Genomic DNA, 21,963 nt, shown 5'->3' with positions numbered 1-21,963 from the left:
AGTAAGGTCCAGTTGGTGGAGTAGTGGAGATAGGTGATTATTAAGGTCTTCAGGGGAGCAAGTTTTCCTGTATTTGAAGGAGGGCAAAGGAATGCAAGCCGGGTTGGTATCTTTTATAGAGAATGAAGTAGTTATGAGATAGTGATCTGACCACGGGACCTTTGTGCAATTAGGTGTAGAAACTGACTTGATTGCAGCGTTAACGAAGATCAGGTCTAACGTGTGGCCGGCTTTGTGGGTGGGTTTATTAACTATTTGAGTGAAGCCTAGCGCTGTGAGAGCAGTGAGGAGAGTTTCACAGTTAGGTGATGGAGTAGGGTTATCAACGTGCATGTTGAAATCCCCTAGAATGATGGCTGGCGAGTCAAAGTTGATGAGGGAAGAGGTTAATTCAACCAGTGGTGAGGCATCTGATTCCAAGAGTCCTGGGGGGCATATACGAGAAGGATTTGTAGCTTGTCTGAGGTGAAGAAGCCGAATTCAAGTTTTGAGTTGGGATTGGATTGCTGTAGCGAGAATCTGAGGTCCTTTTTAGTTGCTAAAAGAATGCCTCCTCCCTTTTTTTTATGACGAGGTAGCGAGAAGAAGTCGTACGCCTCTGTAGGTAGTTGATTAATTATTGCTGTGTCTGCTGGTTTTAACCATGTTTCCGTAATTGCACATATCTCCGGTTTTACATCGATGAGGTAGTCATTCAATATTATCATTCAATATTACATTATTACATTATAGATAATATTACAATATTATCTATAATGTTATAGATAATATTTAATGTTATAATGTTATAGATAATTATCTATAATATTATAGATAATATTACAATATTATCATTCAATATTACAGACAATATTACAGAATATTTCACTAGAAGTACTAGCTCCCTGTGGTGTTCTATCTTGCGGATAAATCCTGCCCAGTAGTGGCCATGGGGGAAATGCGTACAGCAGGTCTTCCTGTGGCCAGGTCTGGACGAGGGCGTCGATTCTCTGGGATTGTGGTTCTCGTCTGCGGCTGTAGAACTTGGGAACTTGTGCACTGGACCAAGTTGCCAGAAGATCCATGGCTGGTGTTCCCCAGTGGTTTACTATCAACTGCTGTGGTCAACAGCATCCATTCCCCTGGGTCTAGGCTCTCTCTGCTGAGGTAATCCGCAGTTACGTTGTCTTTTCCCGCGATGTGGGCGGCTGAGATCCCTTGTAGGTCTGCCTCCGCCCATGCCATTAGGGGGTCTATTTCCAGGGACACCTGTAGGCTTCTGGTTTCTCCCTGGCGGTTGATGGAGGCAACTGTTGTGGCTTTGTCCAACATGACTGACCGATTCGCCCTGGTGTCTGTGACTGAATTGAAGACAGGCTAGTCTGACTCCCCAGGCTTCCAGTCGGTTGATGTTCCATCCTGCCTCTTCAGTGTCCTATTGCCCCGGGCCGTCTGTTTCTGGCAGTGGGCTCCCCACCCTCGCAGGCTCGCATCCGTGGTGATCAAAACCCAGGTCGGTGGGGATAGCCTTACTCCCTTGCTCAGATGGTCTTCTTGTAGCCACCATTGGAGCAGGGTTCGCACCTCTGCCTGTAGCTGGAGGCGAATGCAGTAGTTCTGGGATATTGGGTTCCATCACAACAGTAGGGAACCATGTAGTGGTCGCATGTGGGCCCTTGCCCATGGGACGACTTCTAGTGTTGATGTCATGAGGCAGAGGACCTGGAGGTAGTCCCATACATTGGGGTGGAAACAGGTTTCTCAACTGGTCCACAGTTTCCTTCTCCTTGTAGGGGGGAAGAAAGACCTTGTCTTGTTTGGTGTTGAACCGGACTCCCAGGTATTCTAGTGATTGGGAGGGCTGAAGGCAGCTCTTGGTTGTGTTGACGACCCACCCGAGATTCTGCAGTAGATTCTTGACTCTGGTGGTCGCCTGGTGACTTTCCTCTGTAGATTTTGCCCTGATCAGCCAATTGTCCAGATATGGATGTACGAGGATTCCTTCTTTCCTCAGTGTCGCTGCCACTACAACCATGATTTTGGTGAACGTCCGAGGGGCAGTAGCTAGTCCAAAGTGTAGCACCCGGAACTGGTAGTGATGGTCTAGTATCGCGACGAGAAGAAAGCGCTGATGGCCGTGATGGACCGGGATGTGGAGATTGGCTTCTGACAGATCTAGAGACGTCAGGAATTCTCCTGGCTGTACTGCCCTTATGACCTACCCTCAGGTAGCGATTGATTGATGGACTTGAGGGCCAGGATGGGCCGGAACGTTCCCTCTTTCTTGGGGATGATAAAATATATGGAATAGTGCCCAGTACTTTGTTGGTGTGTGGGCAGTGGTGTTATCGCCCTTAGGTTGAGTAGTTTTGTCAGTGTGGTTTCCACCGTTGTCCTCTTGGAGGGGAGGTGGCACGGTGATTTCGCAAATTTGTTTGGAGGGATACTGTGGAAGTCCAGGTAGTATCCCTCTCGAATGATGGTTAGGACCCACTTGTCCAATGTTATCTCGACCCATCTTTGGTAGAATAGGGCAAGCCTGCCCCCTATGGCTTCTTCCTGTGGATGGGTCTGTTGATTCTCATTGTGGGGTGCGGCTGGGGCCTGGACCTGAGCTGGCTCCTCTCTTGTTGTGTGTTCCGAAAGGACTGGCCCCTACCTGCAGGGAGAGGTGCTTGGTATGTGGTTTTATATGGTCGGAAACACTGGGATCCTCTGCCCTTGGATCTTCGGGGAGAGGGGCATTGGCTTCTTTTGTTCCTGTCCTCCGGTAACCGAGATACTGGGGATTCGCCCCATTTGTCGGCTAACTTCTCCAGTTCACTTCTGAACAGGAAGGCACCTTTAAAAGGCATTCTCGTGAGTTTCATCTTGGAAGTCACATCGGCTGACCAACTTCGGAGCCAGAGTTGCCTTCTGGCTGCCACTATGGATGAGATGCCCCTGGCTGAGGTGCGCACCAGGTCGGAGGTCGCATCCGTGAGGAAAGATATCACCGGTTCTAATGTTTCGACTGACGTGGTTGCGTCCCTGGACAGTGACAAACAGGCACATGTCACCACGGTGTAGCAGGCAGCGATGTGTAGGGACATAGCTGCGACCTCAAATGACTGTTTAAGGATGGATTCCTGACATCTGTCCTGGACATCCTTGAGTGCAGCTCCTCCTTCGACTGGAATGGTGGTGCACTTTGAGACCGCACAGACCATGGCGTCCACTTTGGGGAACCCCAGGAGTTCTTTGCCTGAAGGTTCCAGGGGGTATAGGGCTTCTAGGGCCCGTCCTCCTTTGAAGCTGGCCTCCGGGGCATACCATTCCAGGTCAATCAGTTGTTGTTCCTGCAGCATTGGGAAATGGCATGAGGCCTGACGAAGCCCGACCAAAACCGGGTTCGTCTTTGGCTCCGCTGCGGAGCTTGTGCCTGGGATGGCCAGCGTCTTCAGGCTCAGAGACACAAGGTCTGATAGCTTGTCTTTGGAGAAGAAATGCATCATGGTTCGGTATGGTTCCGTCCCTGGAGGGATTTCCCCTTCCTCCAGGGAGTCCGGCTCTGCCTCCGAGGTGTCTGTGTCCCCTAAGGGGAAGCTTTTGCCCGGAGGAGGCACGTCTCGGGGAAGAGGCACATCTCAGGGAGGACGAGAGGTGCCTGGAATGTTTTGTTCTTCTGGTGGAAACGGAGGCTGTGTCACAGGTGGCACCGATTGCGCCTGGACGAAGGTTTGCAGCCCTTTGAAGAATTCCACCCAGGAAAAGGTCCCTGGGTCCATATTGAATCCAGCGGTGTTCCGCGAGGAGCCCATCTCAGGAGGGCCAGAGCCAGGGATAGAGAGGTCCGGTGTACTGTCATCGGTGCAGATTCCTCTACTGGCTGAGGGGGGCCTTGTCTCGGTTCCCCCAGAGCCTCTTCACAGTGTAGTCACAGGGCAGAGGCCACTTCGTGTTGCGCAGCTCTCAGGTGGCAGGCTGGGCAAAGGGCTTGTCCCTTGGCTTTCTTGGCCGGCGGTGCCATGATTTGTGAACATGGAGTGGTTCCAAACTTGTCTATGCGCTTATGTGCGCGCGCCGAGAGGCTTATTTGTGTGTTCCGGGTGCGCTGACGCTGTGCGTGCAAGATGTGCATGCAGGCCTGCGCTTGGCTAGATGTGCACGCCGCTGTGCGCACAGGCTAATTTGTGTGCCCGGCACCATTGCGCGCGCTGCTGTGCGCACAAGACGGCAATCAAGGGGGGGGGAATGGCGCAGACGACCATGCGGGCAAGATGGAGATCCCCCAGAGGGTCTCTACATGGAAGGACCCTCGCGCCGGATCGGGGCCTAGCCTGGACGGAGCTGCTAAACCCGATGGGACAGATGCCGGATGGCAATCTATGCGGCTCACCGAGCCTCGGAGACCAGAAACTTAGAGAAAGTTTTCTATCTTACCTTGTCTCGGTTTTTCCTGATATCATGCCGGATGGTCTCTGGCTGCGGGGGGAGAGGGGAATACCTTCACCGCCGTGCTCGGTATTGCACTCGCTGCCTCTCACTCACTCCCGTTCCTGGGGGCTAAATGCACGCCAGGAACCGGCTACCAGACCGAGACTTACCTCTGAGGGATCTCGGAAATCACCTCAGGAATTCTCGACTGGGGGAAGGACCCTTAGGTATCACCGCAGGATAGCGGGACTCGTCTTGTAGAGGTAAGATTTTCTTTCTTCTTTGGTTTGGATTCCGTTTAACGCTGTGCAGAGTCCCAAACTGCTAAGGAGACGGGGAAATACTGAAGAGCAGAGCTTCCTGCACGGATATATGTAGTGCTGACGTCTGATCGAAATCTGATTCGGTCTCCAACTGCTATCAGGAATACACTATTATTCCCATTGGTCCTGAGTCCATCTGCTACATGCTAGAAAAAGCATTATTTTCTGCTTTTCTCTAATTTTTTTGGGCTCCTCAAGAATTAACGCCTGCTCTTGGCAGGTGTTACGTTTTGTGGGTTAAAAATTTGCACATCGGGTGCACTTTTTTTTTTTTGTATTGGGGGAAATAGATGATAACCATCAACATGAATTTACATGTGATGAGTGCTATTAACTACGTGCTACATTGGATGCGCATTTTGAATGCACTAACCCCAGTTTTGGATCGGGGGTTATGGACGTGCGTCCAAAACGCGTGTCCAATCATGTGTTGAGCCGTGCACTGTGGCCAGCACACGGTACTGCATCGGCCTGAATGTATTATAATGACCTTATCAAAAATCTTAAGAGGCAGCAACTTTACAATATGCTATAAATATTTACTCTGAATATTTTAAGGTAAGTAAAAGAACAGTCAATAAGATTTTTGGACTATTAATTTCCTATATCTTGTAAAAAAATAAATTAATAAGGTTGATAACACACAGTTAAAAAGATAACACAAAGTTAACTTACAATGTCCTCCTCCCATGCCACCATAGTGGTTGGACACAGCAATCAAGTTGTAGCAGCAAGGGCCTGCATTTGGGTTAATAAGAAACTCTGACATGTCCAACTCACTGTTTAAAAAAAAAAATAACATTGCATTAGTTTGTTAAGTGCTGCTTTGTTCATAAAAGTTAAACATTTTTCCTCAATTAAACATTATCACAATTAGAACCAACTACTGGTACAGTATTTTCAAATATTTTTTAGACTACCTTCTTCACTAAACAGGAAGATGTATCAAACCATCAGAATGGTTTGAATTCTCATTTATTTATAGTAACATAGTAAATGAAGGCACATAAAGACCCAGTCCATCCAGTCTGCCCAGTAGTTTAGGGTAGTAACTGCTGCTCCATGCAGATTACCCCCATAAAGAAATGTTTCACTTAAGGTTAACAGAGAATACCCCATTTCTTCATTTCTATTCTCTAGCTACAAGGGATCCTCTATGTTTATACCAGGCCCTTTTTAATTCTATTTCCATTCTTGTCTTCACTACCTCTCTCCAGGAATGAATTTTATGCATCCACCACCCTTTCCATGAAAAAAATATTTCTTGACATTGTTCCTGAGTCTACTTCTTGGAGTTTCATATCATGATCCCTAGTTTTACAGCTTTCTTTCCATCAGAAAATATTTGATTCTTGTGCATCATTAATATCTTTCAGGAATTTAAAAGTCTGTATCATATCTCCCTTGTCTCTCTTCTCCTGCAGGGTATACATATTTAGATCCTTCAGTCTCTTTTCATATATCTTTTGTTGTAGAACTCATGCCGTTTTGGTTGCCTTTCTCTGGGCTACTTCCATTCTGTCTCTATCCTTTTTGAGGCCTCACCAAAGACCTGTACAGAGGCATTATCTCCTTTTCCATGTTGGTTATGCCTACCACTATACAGACCACTTTTAGCTAAAGTGATTACGTTTCAGATTCAAACTACATCGCGGTAGAAGCACAAGATGTAAGTGAATGCCATCAGTTCTCATATGTAGTTAACTGCACTATCTTCTATATTTAATTTGACAATACATCTTTAGTTTAGTCATAATTTAAAAGCTTTTTTGGAAATTTCACATTAATATGTTGAGTCGAGATCATAGGAGCACAAATGTTTTTGTTTTTTCCAGACAATTTATAATACAGATGTATTAGTCAATATCAAATATGCCTCTTGCAATTGAGTTGGTTCGTTCATTTGCACACATATAGCAGATGCATATGGATAGATGGAGAGAGAGAGGGACACATGACAAAGGCAGGGCCAAGGAGGCTTTCCTGTAGCTGTAAGTTGGACCAGGACGAGGATCACTGAAGAAAAAAGCTCTCTCTCTAGAGCGGTGTTTTCCAACCCAGTCCTGAAGACACACCTAACCGGTCTGGTTTTCAGGATTGCCACAATAAATATGTATGAGATAGATTTGCATGCATATTCATTGTGGCTATTCTGAAAGCAGATCGGTTAGGTGTGCCTCTAGCAATGGATTAGAAAACACCGCTCTAGACAGAGCTTTTTTCTTCAATTTGACTGATTCCTTTCCCTTCACCATAACTGATAAAATGAACCATTGGGTTTAAGTGATGTATCCATACTGACATGAAAAAGTCCATCACAGATATGGTGCGTCTGCGTTTCCAAGATATAGGTCACAATATGTTTAAAAAAAAAAGAAAAAAAAGATATGTTCTGAGATGGCTGGGAAGACCAGATTACCCTGAAGCAGCACTGTCAGTCAGCAGCCTCAAAGCCACTCAACTTTAAAGAAGACTTCCTCCTATGGAGTAGAATTCAAGGCAGGACAAGCTGAAACATATCCAGTCTTCTCAAGCTACCTTGCATGAGGCACAGTTTAGCAAGGGCTTTCGTCATCAACCCAGATCTCAAAGCCTTTGCAGCATGGACAGGCAAAAAACACATCCACTTTCCTCAAGCTACCCCGCATGAGGTATATTCTAGGACTTCCGTTGTCAAACAATGGCGTCATATCTTGAAGCCTTTGTAGCCTAGCATTCTTAATCAGCCCTTCAGGGCAGAGAAGGAGTTCATTCAAGCACCTGAGGCTGAAGGATGCCCTTTCTCAATGCCCAGGTCATCATTGCAGAATGCTTTGGTGCATGAAGCATCAATACCTGTACCTATGGAGCCTCTCTTGACACATATGCCTGTCTCCCTGAAGACACAATGTTGAGGCCTTTGATGAGGATCTTGATACCACCAGTGGTGATGACATTGTTGTTCTTGGAGTCAAGCATATCATTTAACCTTTTGCTTTTTCCAGCGACTCCCAAGCCTAGCTCTCCACTGTTTACCCAGAAGAACCGTCTTGTCCTTCTCAGGGACCATCAGGGCAGTATACTGATGCAGAAGAAAGGTCTCAGCAAAATGATTAAGGACTTACTAGTCCAGTACCTGACAAGTCTTCAGTCTATCCCTGTGATCTCAGTTGTGTCAGTGAAGCCATTTCCAATACTCTCTCCAGAATATGTAAAGTCTATGTGAAGCAGACCCTTGTCCTCCATCAGGTGGGGGTCTGACTACCACAATAGTTCTATCTCAGAGCAGGAAGATTCTCAAAGTAGGAGTTTGAGTCCAGGCATTCCTACGAGCTATAGGGTGACTTGGACATTGTGGACCCAGATCATCATTAAACCTCCCCCCCCAGTCTTATTTATCTCCCCCTCCAGTCTTATTTATTTAAAATGTATTAACCGCCTATCAACATTTCTTATGTCAGAGACATCTATGCCAATTGGGAAAACTTTGCCTCCAGAGAACTTCCATCCCAACTTTCAAAATGAAGATGTCCCAGGCTCTTTCTATATAAGAACAAGAGGAACTAGAATCCAGAGCCCCCAATGCTGGAGTTTCTGAAGATTTAACATTGCTAAGCAAACTGGGTGATCTGTCAAATACTTGAAGATATGGAATTATAAAGCTGGAAAATGTCCTTCATTACTCCTGCAGCAAGTATTCCTCCGTGGCTTTACAAGAGATAGGTCTTGTCAGAGTATGAAAGCAATTTCTTTGATTGGGTGACCAGAAAGTTGGATCAGAGAGAGCAGAAGTTGTAGAGAATTTTAGTAAGACAACTTAGAAATAAATGGAGCACTTTTGGTATTGGTCCCAGAGTGATTGATTGGGAGGCAACAAAGGGTAGTCATAAATGGAGTTCACTCTAAGAAGAGGGACATAGTAGCAGTGTGCCACAGGGATCAGTCCTTGGACTGGCTCTTGTCAATTTTTTTCTTTAACAGTCCACCAGGACGCCTAGACCACTCATTGTCTATCCATAACTTCATCCCCCCTACATCCATCCAGCCCTTAGGATGAACGTGCACAAACACACCTTTAGGCAGTTTTTCCTTGGGCAAGGTTTTCCTTTTGAAAATCAAAAGAGGCGGCAATTTTGTTCCATTGGCACAGCAAGACAACACGACTGTGTAATGCGTTTTCTCATGCCCACATGTTTTAACAATAACACTTTTTGCACCTTTGGAATCTGTTTTGTTTGAGGGTACATCGAATGTCAGTGGGACCTCATCCATGTTTCCTATTTATGAAAGTTCAAAATTTTCTTTTTCTTGCATTAATGACAAATCTATGAAAATCGATAATCTTGTGTTCATATTCTGTTGGCATCTTTTGTGCTATTTTTGTTTTAGTTCGCATACTTAGATCACTTCTCTTCATAAATCTAGAACACCATGACGTTGATCCTGTAAAATCAGCGATGCCCCTGTTAGTGGCTATCACTCTTGCTTGTTGAATAATTATTTTTGTGGAAACTGAAAATCCCGAGCTTCTGTGGTCTAATATCCAAGTTTTTAATTCTTCTTCTAGTTCTGGCCATTTTGCAATTCCATGTCGAAGATTGTGTTTACTACACATAGCTTTTTGTAAGTCCTCTCCAAGTTCTTATCTTTTCAGTTGGCGGTGGCCTGTAATTCCTCTCTGCTGCTCTTTTTCCGTGTTGTTTAGCATACGCAATCACTCATAGCTTGAATGCAATATTATAGCAGAATCTGCATTGTTTTTGAGCCATGTTGTGTGTTTTGCCAAGAGCGGGGCACAATGGGAGGGGAAGGCGGGGGATAACGTAACGCCGGTGATCGAGATTGTGGGTTGAAGTTTTAGTGTCTAAAACTTGGAGAAGTCGATTAAGTTGACTTAGAAAATAGCCACTGCTATTACTAGCAACAGTAACTTAGTTTTTGGGTACTGGTAGTTGCAAGGTTCTTATGGCCTGGATTGGCCACTGTTGGAGACAGGATGCTGGGCTTGATGGACCCTTGGTCTGAATCAGTATGGCAATTTCTTATGTTTTTATGTTCTTAACTCAGTCTATTTTCTGATGTACAAATCAAATATTGCTTCCACAATTGTGGAAATCCAGGAGAAGCTGCAAGCTGGGCGTGACGCCTATTTCTCTTTTTGGGAGAAGTATTTTCTTTAAGATGTCCTTACTCCCTAAAATACTACATAAGCTCCAAATGCTGCCATTTTGGCTTGCTGCTGAAGACATTGATAAACTTCACTCCTTGGTCACTTCTTTTATTTGGAGAGGAAAACCAGCAAATTTTAGCATATGTTAAACTGACTTATAATAAGAACTTTGGGGCACTAAATCAACAGTGTCCGGGAAGGGGGGGGGGGAGTGATGCTGTGGCGTCAGGGAGCGAGGGCACACCACCCGATTGGCCGGTGCTGGGTAAAAGGGGCTTGCCAAAGCTGATTTTGCTGGGCCCAGCACCGGCCAATAGGGCGTGCACCCTCACTCCCCAACGCCACCGCGTCACTCCCCCCCCACCCACCGAATGCTGTTAATTTTTATTACTGGCGCAAAGGACGCATTCCATATTTTTCCTCTATTTTGAGGGGGAAAAAGTGAGTCCTATACGCCGGCAAATACGGTACATGCCAGCAGAATACCTCACCTCAGTCACATATGCAGAACACAGATAGACAAAATACAGAATAAAGATACCATAAGTATAAATAGAAATGTGCAGACAAAAACTGAACTGGAAACCACAAGAAGCCAGACTTTATGCATTGTAACAGAAACACCATCACTGCTCATAAAACATTAATAAAATCAAGAAATAAAACACCCCACAATCACATTATCATCTCAAAATTCAAACAAGCTTTTCACCCCAGTTCTTTTCATTCAGTAATTTATTATGTGTAATTTATTACAATGAGCATGATTGAATTTTGAGTTGATAATGTGACCGCGGTGCTCCTGATGAAGCTTTAAGTAAAACAGCAGCTGTTGAGCCAAGATTATAATTAGCATGACCACTATTTCCCAAAATAAAGTATTTAGGGGTAGATTTTATAAATGTACACCCGTGCGTACTTTTGTTCGTATCTTATAAAATCCGGGGTCGGCGCGCGCAAGGGGATGCACATTTGTGCACCTTGCGCGCGCCGAGCCCTGCCCGTTCCCTCCGAGGCCCATTCCCTCCGCTCCAAAATCAGAGCGGCCTCAGAGGGAAATTTCCTTCGGCCTCCCCCCATCTTCCCCTCCCTTCCCTACCTAACCCACCCTCCCAGCCCTATGTATACCCCCCCTACCTTTATAGCGAAATTTACGCCTGCTTCAGGCAGGCGTAACTCGCACGTGCCATCAGCCACTGCCTTGTAATTCCCCGGCCCGGGAGCGATTTCGGAGGCCTCGGCCATGCCCCGAAACGCCCCTGGGCCGGCACCATGCCCCCCGGAACGCCCCGAACGTCGTGCCACCCCCGACGTGCCCCGGGGCTTGCGCGCACCACCGAGCCTATGCAAAATAGGCTCGGCATGCGTACTGGGGGTTTTCAAAGGGTTACGCGCATAACTTATGCACGTAACCCTTTTAAAATCTACCTCTTAGGTTTTATTTGCAAGGTAAAAAGGACTTAAAAAAAGATCTCTTTGGCCAATTGAATCGCATATGATAGAGCTGTCTAGGCGGCCTATACACTGCAGGACACGCTGTCAGGCTTGCTGATGCGAGATAAATTAAAGAGTTATTGCAAGACAGGTTTGACAATTTAATCATATCCTGAGTTTCCTTTCTTGTTGTCTGTGTCATGAAATGTTGAAATTCTTGGCTCTTTATTATTGTTCATCTGAACATTGTCATGCTACACTGGCTGTGATAAAGGAAAGTAATTTCTTTACTTGGCTGCTTGGAGAAGGTAGTCCAAGCACTTTTAACGCACAGGAAACAGTCTACCTGAATTTCTTATGCCCATAAATGGACTTTGATTTCCATTTGATGTTCTGGTGTTAACATATGTCCTTTCTCATGTCAATTCAAAGGCTCCTTATGATTTACTTCACTTGTCTAAATCAGGTCTTAAGGCAAATTCTGCGAGTTCATCTTAGTAAAATCACAGCTTTCCACAACCTGGAGCAGGGGAAGACAGTATATTCTCTGCCCTTGGTTACGCATTTCATGAAGGGCCTCCTTCCTATGATACCTCCTGTAAAGCCACCCATGATATAATGGGATCTTAGTGTGGTTTTGGCTCAACTTATGCAACTGCCATTCAAGTTTATTTACTGTTGTAGCCTAAAATATCTAATTTTGAAAGTACTCTTTTGGTGAAGAAGACTACAACCAGAAAGACAAGTGAGCAACGTGTTGCTCTGCTCAGATTAGGGCACACACTATATGAGGGCATTACCCAATGCCATTTTAATAGGTAAAACTATGCTTTAGCCCAGAAAATGGCTTTTTGAAAATTATCCAATCTATGTGGGTAAAAATACATGTAGGGATTAACAATATGTGTACTTTTACCTGCATTGTTCAGAAGCGTTCTTGCATGTGTGAAAAGGAACAATAAGTATAGTATTGGATTTTCAAAACTGTGTGTTGTTTTTGCCAGAAAAACTACCTGCAGAAAAAGCATACACAAATTTCTGTAGGCACGTTTTCCTTGGACAATAACTAAAACAAAACTACCATGTAGTTCTGCTTTGAATATTGGGTCAAGTTTCAATGGTAAAAACTATCCACGAAGTTTGCATCTATGCAGGCAGTTTGATTATTGTACCCATATATCTTTTATTGCTTCACCTTTTATCTTTTGTCACCTGATGTCCCTTTCTTCACAGTTCTTCAAGCCCTGCTTTCTACAGTACCCTTACCTTTCCCTGTTTGCATGACTAAGAACTCATCCTATTCTTGCAGTACTGTCAGCAGAAGCCAATGAAACAGACTAGCTAGTCCTACTATGACCCAGGAAAGGGAACAATTCAAGTATGCCATGCAGAAAGATAGGCCAGGGGAAATCAAGAAATCTATCATCAATACGCCTTCTAAAATAATTCTGACATTTTATGCATATTTTTTTAAACCAACACAAAATAAAATTTAAAAATCCTAGTTCATAGCTTATTCTTACCTTATAGGAAAATTAACCAGTGTATCCAGCTTATCTCTCATATATCTACTGTAAGAAAAACGTTTTAAATGGACTACAAGTACTGGAGGTAATGACCACAAATCTAACTTTTTTGTTGCTTGCTGATGCTCCTTGCAGTTCGGACAGTACCTAAATAAAAAGGTATATACTTGTAAGATACACATTCATAGCAAAATAAAAAGTTAACAAAATAAAAGAATCACTAATATTAAACATTCACTTTAATCTTAAATATTTTCCACAAAAACTAATAAGTTGCAATAAGCATTTTTTTTATTTTAAATTTCTTTATTGAGAAAACTTTGACACAATACATTAAGAAAAAGTGTTTGCATACGATAAGTGAGATTCTCTGTAGACAGAAACGATTAGCTGTGACACAAAGGTGATGTCATTTGACAGCGCTGAATGGATACATCTCTCTAGTTCAGTAAATTTTTACCACTGAGCATGCACGGGAGGTCCTACATGTGCACTGCCTTGTGAGACCCACAGTCCATTGAGGAGCTTAGCTTTAGCTGGTAGCTGACTCTCCAGGGAGGCGGGTAGGTATTAAGCACGGCTATTTCATCCTGTCTACGGAAAACCCACACGGTAAACAACCTTCCTTTCTATGTTGATAAATGGCTGAGTTAGCCATAACACATGGATGAGTCCCAAGTTGAGGATTGCATGGCAGAGCACTTATTGAATAAGCAACCAGGCTCCCCTGTGGAGAGAGTGGACTACTGGGTGAACAGGCTGCTCAAAATTGCTGCTTAAAACTGCTGTCACTTTCTTGACAGATTGTACAGACAGCAGTTGGATGTGAAAGTGTGAACTGAAGACCAACTTGCAGCTTTGCAGATGTCAATGGAAACGGCTCTAAGGTGAGCAGCTGACAGTCATGGAATGCACTTGATGAACCTTGAAAAAGACTGTGATCTGAAGGCCAGCCAATGTGATATAGTCTGCTAGTCAGTTGGACAAAGTATCCTGTTTCTAGCAATGGCCAATCCAGGTCACAAGTACCTGGTAGGATCCTAAAAGGTAGATAGATTCCAAGCTTCTTATCCTAGGGATAAGCAGTAGATTTCTGCAACTCCACCTTAATAGTGGTTTATGGATTTTTCCTCCAGCTTTCACCACATCCTCTAGTTATGAATTCTAGAGCTTAATTATGCATTGAGCAAAAAAATATTTTCTCTTACTAGTTTTAAATGTACAACTTGCCCTAGTTTTTATTTTTTGAAAGAGTAAACAACTGATTCATGTTTACTCGTTCTACTCCACTCATTATTTTATAGACCTCTATCATATTTCTCCCTTCAGTGATGATCTTCAAGTTGAAGAGTCCTAAACTCCTTAGCCTTTCCTCTTAGGGGAATCATTTCACCCCCTTTATTATTTTGGTTGCCTTTCTCTGTACCTTTTTTAATTCCACTATATCGTTTTTGATATGTGGTGACCAAAACTGCAAACAATACTCAAGATGAAGTTGCACCATAGAGTGATACAGAGGCATTATGATATTCCGTGCTTTATTCTCCATTCCTTTCCTGATAATTCCTAGCATTCTATTTGCTTTCTTGGCTGCTGCTGCTGCTGTACACTGAGCTGAAGATTTCAATGCATTATTTCATTTATTTATTTATTTAAGCGTTTTATATACGGTCGTTCCAAAAGAAGATCACAACGGTTTACATTTTCAGCCTTCCTATTTTGGTATTTTACGTTAAATCGTATGCATTTCTAAAGAGCCACATTTTCAGTTCTCACTTAAAACTCTGTTATCTGATGTAAAGACTATGAAATAGAGTTCCACAACTTGCGGCCTGCTATGGAAAACATTCGGTCTCTTATTTGCATTAGGTGTGTGTTCCAAGTGGAAGGCACAGTTAGAAGACCTTTGTTTTGTGATCTTAGGGTTCTTTGTGGTGTGTAATGTTGAAGTGTCACTCCTAATAAGCATTGTGTATCTATAATTTGGGTTACTTTTCCCTAAGGGTAGATTTTCAAAGGGTTACGCACGTAATATATGCTCGTAACCCTTTAAACCCCCCCTTGCGCGCGCCGAGCCTATTTTGCATAGGCTCAGCGGCTTGCGCAAGTCCCGGGACGCGCATATGTCCCGGGGCTTTGAAAAAGGGGCGGGAAGGGAGTGAGGCCCAGTCCTCCGGCTCAGCGGCTGTGCCGGGGGATGGCGTGCCGGCAGCTAGCTGGCGCGCACAAGTTACGCCTGCCTCAAGCAGGCGTAACTTGTGCGCGCCGGCCTCAGGCAGGCGTAAAGAAGGAAACAAAGGTAGGGGGGGGGGGGGATTTAGGTAGGGCTGGGGGCAGTTTAGATAGGGGAAGGGAGGGGAAGGTGGGGGGAGCGAAAAGAAAGTTCCCTCCGAGGCCGTTCTGATTTCGGAGCGGCCTCGGAGGGAACGGGGACAGCCATCGGGGCTCCCTTAGGGCTTGGCGCGTGCAAGGTGCACAAGTGTGCACCTCCTTGTGCGCGCATGTTATAAAATCGGGTGTACATTTGTGTGCGCCAGGTAGCCGTCCGCGCTGTTTTAAAAATCCGTCCCTAAGTGCATCACTTTGCACTTATCCACATTAAATTTCATTTGCATGCCCAGTCTCCCAGTTTTGCAAGATTCTCTTGCAATTATTCACAATGTGATTTAACTTTGAATAATTTTGTGTCATTGGCAAATGTGATAGCCTCACTTGTTCCCATTGGCATGTCATTTATAAAAACATTAAAAAACAGTGGTCCTAGAACAGATCCCTGAGGCACTCAACTGTTCACCTTTCTCCATAGAGAAAATGTACCATTTAGCCCTACTCTCTGTTTTCCATCTTGTAACTAGTTCTCAATCCACAATAGGACACTGTTCCTCATCCCATGACTTTTTAATTTCCTATGAAAGCTCTCATAAGGGACTTTGTCAAATGCTTTCTGAAAATCCAGATAACTATATCAACTGGCTCACCATTATTCACATGTTTATTTATGCCTATCTATATGTTCAGTAATGTTGTTCTTCAAAGAAACTAGCATTTTGCCTGGCACAGACATTACACTCACTGGTCGGATAGTTTCCTGGATCACCCCTTGATATCTTTTTAAAAATTGTCATTACATTAGCAGCCCCCCAAGTCTTCAGCTTCTAGGCAGATTGCTTTGACAGGAGGAATGCTTTCCCCTCTAGCAAGTATATCCAAGCCGTGATGAACTTGATTCTCTGGGTGAGGATGATATTAGATTTTTGAAACCAATGGACTTAAGGATTTAGATCATCTTCTGCAAGAAGTCTAGGCTCAGCTTAAGAAGATCCCATCACCAGTCAATTGTCCATGTAAGGGAGAAAATATATCCCCCCCCGATGATGAAGATATGATGCTGCTATGGCCAAGCATTTTGCAAAGACCCTCAGGGCCGCTAACAGGCCAAAGGGAAGAACCTTGTATTGGTAATGAGCTGTTTCCACCATGAATCTGCGGTAATTTCCGTGAAATGCATGGATGGGGATGCGAGCATACGCATTCTTGAACTTTTCCCATAACAACCCCCTGTTCGGTTTTCATGAATCCAGGATGGGTCTCAATCCCTTTGGCTTCTTGTGATTAAGAAAATAGTGGGAACAGAACCTCTTGCTATATCCTTTGGAAGGAACAGGCTCTATTGCCTAAAAAGCAACTCCACCTTGAGACGAAGTTGGGTCACGTCAGATAGATCCGGTTTGAAGGCTAAACATTGGTGAAGTGCTGGGGCCTGGAAGAAACACGAACGGTAACCATATTGCACAGTTTTGATGGTCCAACTCTCCTTGTTGATCTTCCTCCACTTGTTGAGGGACATCTAAAGGGCCAGGGCATGTCAAAAAAACAAAGCCCCCAGTTTGGGCTGAGCCTGCTGTGGCATCTTGGGGTGATATGTCTCAAGCGGGTGTCTTGAGGCCAGCAATATCTTTAAAATTGGCAGAACGGGAGTCTCTGCTTAAAAGCGAAGGATGCCTAGAGGAAGGAGAATGGTCGACTCCTGAAAACAGAGAGTGAATGGCCACATGCTGCTTGTTAATCTGGGCACTGGTTTCTCAAACCTTCTCTCTGAAACATGGGATACTGGCCAACTTGTCATGAATGTCTTCTCACTGACTACTGGCTGTTAACCAGGTCATCCAGAGTGCCCCAACAGCTGCTGCAGAAGATCTTGCCACAGTGTCAAAAACTTGAACTGCAATCAGATAAGATGCTGACTGCACTCTTCTGCATCGAGAAGAGCTTGTAGATAACCCTCTTGCTTCCTTGTCCAGACACTCCCTGAGAGGCTTCAGCATGTCAGTGGAGGCATGTAAATATTGCACCATATAATGTTGGTGGGCAGCAATATGGGCATCCAGCTCTGAAAGACTTTCTTCCCAAGTTGTTCAGCAAGCTAGGATCTATACCCAGGGGTATGTAAGAAAATATCCTGGTCTTTTTGGCCCGTTTCAAAGCTGATTTTACCTCCACAGACTGGTGTGATAGTTGGACTATGCCAAAACCAGGGGCTTATTGCACTCTGTATTTAAAGCCCACTTTTCTGGCTACCCGGGGTGCAGGATGCTGGATTACCCCATATTCTTGTTTGCAGGTCCTGAAGAATTTGTTAAACTGGGATCGCTGCTAGACTGGAAGGGGTTCCCCGTATATGAAATAGGCTGAAGACCTCCATGCGGGGATCCTTGTCTCTCCAGGCTGACTCTGATGACCTAACCCAATATGTCTAGGAATTTGGAGTACACAAAGTCTTCTGGTGGGGATGAATGCTCCGCCAGGTCAGATAAAGTGTCAGAGAGAATCCCTGTACACTTCTCCTCCAAACTGAATGGTAGTGGAGGAACATTCATCCATGACCCTGATGCAGAAGATGGCAATCGGGGCAAGGACTTTTGTCATTTCAGAGGGGAAAAACTCCAGAGGGAGGTCCCAGTCAGCCATGCCCCACGCTTCCTCCTTTGAATGCCGAACTCCTCCACAAAGAGGATGGCCTGCCCAATGGAGGAAGGCTAGCTTATATTGGTGTGCTTCTGATGGGAGTTTCTGGACAGGCTGAAGGATGCCCTTTTGTCACTGGCTGCCAAAGAGGTAAAGAAAGTCATTACCAGTTCTGTAATGTGGTACACAAACTGCTGTGTCCTCTGGCCATAGTTGGAGAAGAGACATCTTCCTCTGAAACCAGTATAGGACTTATCTGCTTGAGAAGCATACACTGGACTCCAAGTAGAGGCCCTCCTGGGTAACCTGTGTTAAGGGGCGCATGGAGAAAAGATACAATGGAGGAGATAATGTCAGAGTTTACAGACATAGCAAGAGGAACCAGGGCTGAGTGCTCCAGGCAAATGCCACGATGGAGCCCTGGAGGGATTGGGATACAGGAAGAGGTGAGATAGTGATAGTAACACCCAAAAAAAAAATAAGAGGCATTTGTGAAGTGTCCCCAGTGGGGCTCACCGGAGTCAGGATCATAACAGGCTTTGATCCTATTGATTGTACTTTGGGCTTCTGTGCCAATGGCGCTGAGATCTTCTGTGCAGATGGTGCATAGATAGCACCAATGGTTCCCGCACCGCTGCTACTAAGTCAAATGGCACTTCTTCAGTGCTGACAATCCCCGAGAGGGAGACAAGTCTCGGGAGTGTGTCATGGAACGTGATGACTTCACCTGGCACTTTTGTGTCTTTCTTGATCCTGGAGCTATAGCGGATATGGAGTCCGGCACCATAGAAGGGGCAGTGCTGTCAGAGGAGCCTTTACTCAGCTCAGCATGAAAGAAACCTAAGAAGGACCTGATCCAAGAAGAATGGCTTTGTCTCTTTAGAGACCTGTAGAACTCCACCATTTTCAGGTTCGGTTCTGTTGGGATCTAGGCAACATCTGACCACAATCATACCAATTAACAGAGTTGTGATCCGGTCCCAGGCACTTGTAACAGATGACGTGGCCATCAGTGATGGATATCTTACGGTCACAGATGCAGTTTTTAAAGTCACTGGGTGTGGCCTTCTTGGAACTGGATATCCTAAAATCTTCTCTCTTTCTTTTTTTTTTTTAAGCAACGAAAATTACGGTTAAGGGGCTTCCAAGGCAGCAAGGCAACAATGAAAACCAAAATGACACTGCGAGAGCTGATTCTGAGAGAAGATAAGAGGGCAAGAGGATACCTATCTGTGCGGCAACTCAAAGACTGAAGGACTCATGAGGCAACATGGGCATGGGAACTCCCGCACATGCCTAGTGGTAAAACTTTACTGATCTAGAGAGCTAGGTCTGTTCAGTATCATCCTTGGTTCAATGCCCCTGGGCTGTCTGTTCCTGATGGTGAGCTCCCCAGCCCCGGAGGCTTGCGTCCGCCATGAGGACCAGCCAGTTCGGAGGGGACAGCGGTATACCCCTGTCCAGATGAGCTTCCTGCAGCCATCACTGGAGCCGAAAGCATACTTCCATCGGTAAGTGAAGGCAAATCGAATAGTCTTGAAACAGTGGGTTCCAATGTGACAGCGCTGAAGTGTTCACATGTGTGCCCTCGCCCATGACACTACTTCCAGGGTTGCCGCCATGAAAAAGAGGACTTGAAGATAGCTCTACACTGTCAGCTGTATCGTGTTCATCAACAGATGCACTTGGGACATCAATTTCCTTATTTGCGTAGTCGGGAAGAAGACCTTGCCCTGCTTGGTGTCGAACTGGACTCCCAGATATTCCAAGGACTGGGAGAGTTTGAGACTGTTTTCGTCCAGGTTTACGACCCAACTAAGTTCCTGAAGCAAGGTGGTCACCCTGTTGGTTACCTGAAGACTCTCTTCCATGGACTTTGCAGGGATCAACCAATCATCCAAGTGTGGGTGCACTAGGATTCCCCCTTTTCTCCATGCTGCTGCTATGACCACCATAATCTTGGAAAATGTTCTGGGGGCAGTGGCCAGAACTGATAATGGTGACCCGGTATCGCAAAGCATTGGAAATGATGTTCTTGCCAGATTGGAATATGTAGGTAGGACTAGGTCCAGGGAGGTTAAGAACTCTCCTGATTGTACGACCATTATCATGGAGTGTAGGGTTTCCATGCAGAAATGTATTTATTTATTTGCTGAGTTTTATATACCGTCATTCGGTAAAGCCATCATAACGGTTTACAAAATTTAAATTGTAACTCTCTTAACTGTGTAAAAAATATAACAATGTGCATATTAAACAGAGGTTAAACTTTTCAAGTCCAGAAAGTATCATTATGTGGGAGGAGGAGGGATTGTTTGTTCTGGTTGGAGAGAAGTTACTTTGAGGTTTTTGGATGAAAGTTCGATTGGGAGTTAGGATGTTCAGAAGTATGAAGGTCAGTATAGAATCTGCGAAACAGCAATGTTTTTAGGTCTTTTTTTGAACGTTTTGAGGTTGGGTTCTCAGATCTTTAGGTAGGGAGTTCCAAAATTTAGGGGAGGCAATGGAAAAGGCTCTTTCTCTTGTTTTATTATTTATTTTTATTTAAGGATTTTTTTATATACCGCGGCACGTTAAACATCACCTCGGTTTACAATGAACAATAATTCTGCAACAAGCTTTACAATCAGATGAATTTAGAAAGGAACATAACAGATATAAATTAAAACCAGTAAAGAAATTAAAATTGTTGTTGTTAGATACGCATCTCTGATTGGGGGGGGGGGGATGTTTAAGCATCCTGAGTTCTTTGAACATAGGTTTCTTTGAGGATTCTGAGGGGTTATGTTTAAGCCATTTAGTCCATGGTGATCATTGTTTAGAATTTTATGAATGATCGTCATTGATTTGTGTTCGATGCATGCTTTAATTGGGAGCCAATGAAGTGAAATCAATATGGGCGTTGTGTTCATTTCTTTTTGTTCCTGTCAGAACTCTGGCTGCTGAGTTCTGCAGAATCTGGAGCGGTTTGAGGTTTGAATAAGCTATTCCAATTAGTAAGGAGTTGCAGTAGTCGAAGGTGGAGAAAATGAGTAGTTGTAAGACCGTTCTGAAATCATAAGGGTTAAGAAACTGTTTTAAGTGTCTTAGGGTTAGAAGTCTGTGATATCCTTCTTTAGTTTTATTTGATATATGGTTCTTGAATGAAAGCTCTTTATCGATGATAATTCCAAGGTTCCTGGTGTGGGTGGTGGGGAGTATAGAGTTCATTTGTTTGTCAAGTAAAGGCAGGGGTGGCGGAGTTGGATTGGGTTTTTTGTCCATGAGTATTATTTCAGTTTTGTTGATGTTGATTATGAGCTTCAGAGAATTTAGGAGATGTTTAATTGAGATAAGTAGAGTCGAGATTTTCTTGTAGGTGTCTTCAATCGAATTTTGGATGGGAATTAGAAGTTGAATGTCGTCGGCATAGAGAAAGTGGGTGATTCCATTATCTTTTAGTAATTGGCAGATGGGGAGAAGATATATGTTAAATAGGGTGGCGGATAACGCTGATCCCTGGGGAACTCCAGTGTTGAGGTTTATCTTTTTGGATGGGTTGTTATTGATTAAAACTTGGTAGGTTCTGTCAGATAAATAGGAAGAGAACCATTGTAGGGTGGTGTCAGTTAAGCCAATTTGAGTCAGTTGTTCTAACAGTATATTGTGGTTTACTGTGTCGAAAGCAGCTGAGAGGTCAAGGAGGAGGAGTAGGTATTTTTCACCTTTGTTGAAGCCTCTTAGTATTATGTCATTTAGTGAGAGGAGGAGAGATTGTGTTTAGGTTTTTTCTGAATCCATATTGAGTTGGAGGTAGGATGTTGTTTGTTTCCAGATAGTCGTCAAGTTGGGCGTGTACGACTTTTTCAATGGTTTTGGCTATGAACGGATAGGTTTGAGATGGGGAGATAGTTAGTGAGGATTTCAGGATCTAAGTTGTTCTTTTTTAGAATAGGTTTGATAACTGCAGATTTGAGGCATTTGGGGTAATTACCTTCAGTCAGGGATACATTGACTATTTTGGTGATAATTTTAGATATGGTGGGTTCAATTATTTTGAGGGTTGTTATAGGGATGTTGTCTATTGGCTGGCTGGCAGGGTTCATTTTGTTTATAATAGATTGAATTTCAAGAGTGGAGGCGGTATCAAAATTTGACCATGATGAGGTTATCTTAGTGTTCAGTTTGATGT

The 21,963-nt window shown here is 44.3% G+C and overlaps 1 protein-coding gene across 6 annotated transcripts in view; it reads right to left on the bottom strand.

The window, feature by feature from the left end:
• Nucleotides 1–21,963, bottom strand: part of USP15 (ubiquitin specific peptidase 15) — a 401,393-nt gene that overhangs the window by 25,760 nt on the left and 353,670 nt on the right. For all 6 annotated transcript variants that reach the window (XR_003858618.1, XM_029615760.1, XM_029615761.1 and 3 more), the window contains 2 exons: nt 12,825–12,974; nt 5,394–5,497 (listed from right to left, as the gene is read on the bottom strand). Coding sequence is in view for 5 of the 6 variants with exons in the window: in XM_029615760.1 (XP_029471620.1) it covers nt 5,394–5,497; nt 12,825–12,974 (254 nt within the window). In the remaining variant the exon portion in view is untranslated. The remainder of the gene's footprint in view (nt 1–5,393; nt 5,498–12,824; nt 12,975–21,963) is intronic.

The sequence above is a fragment of the Rhinatrema bivittatum genome, chromosome 9, assembly GCF_901001135.1.
Source record: "Rhinatrema bivittatum chromosome 9, aRhiBiv1.1, whole genome shotgun sequence".
In the NCBI taxonomy this organism is placed as follows: Eukaryota; Metazoa; Chordata; class Amphibia; order Gymnophiona; family Rhinatrematidae; genus Rhinatrema; species Rhinatrema bivittatum.
This window is presented reverse-complemented; position numbering and strand designations above follow the sequence as displayed.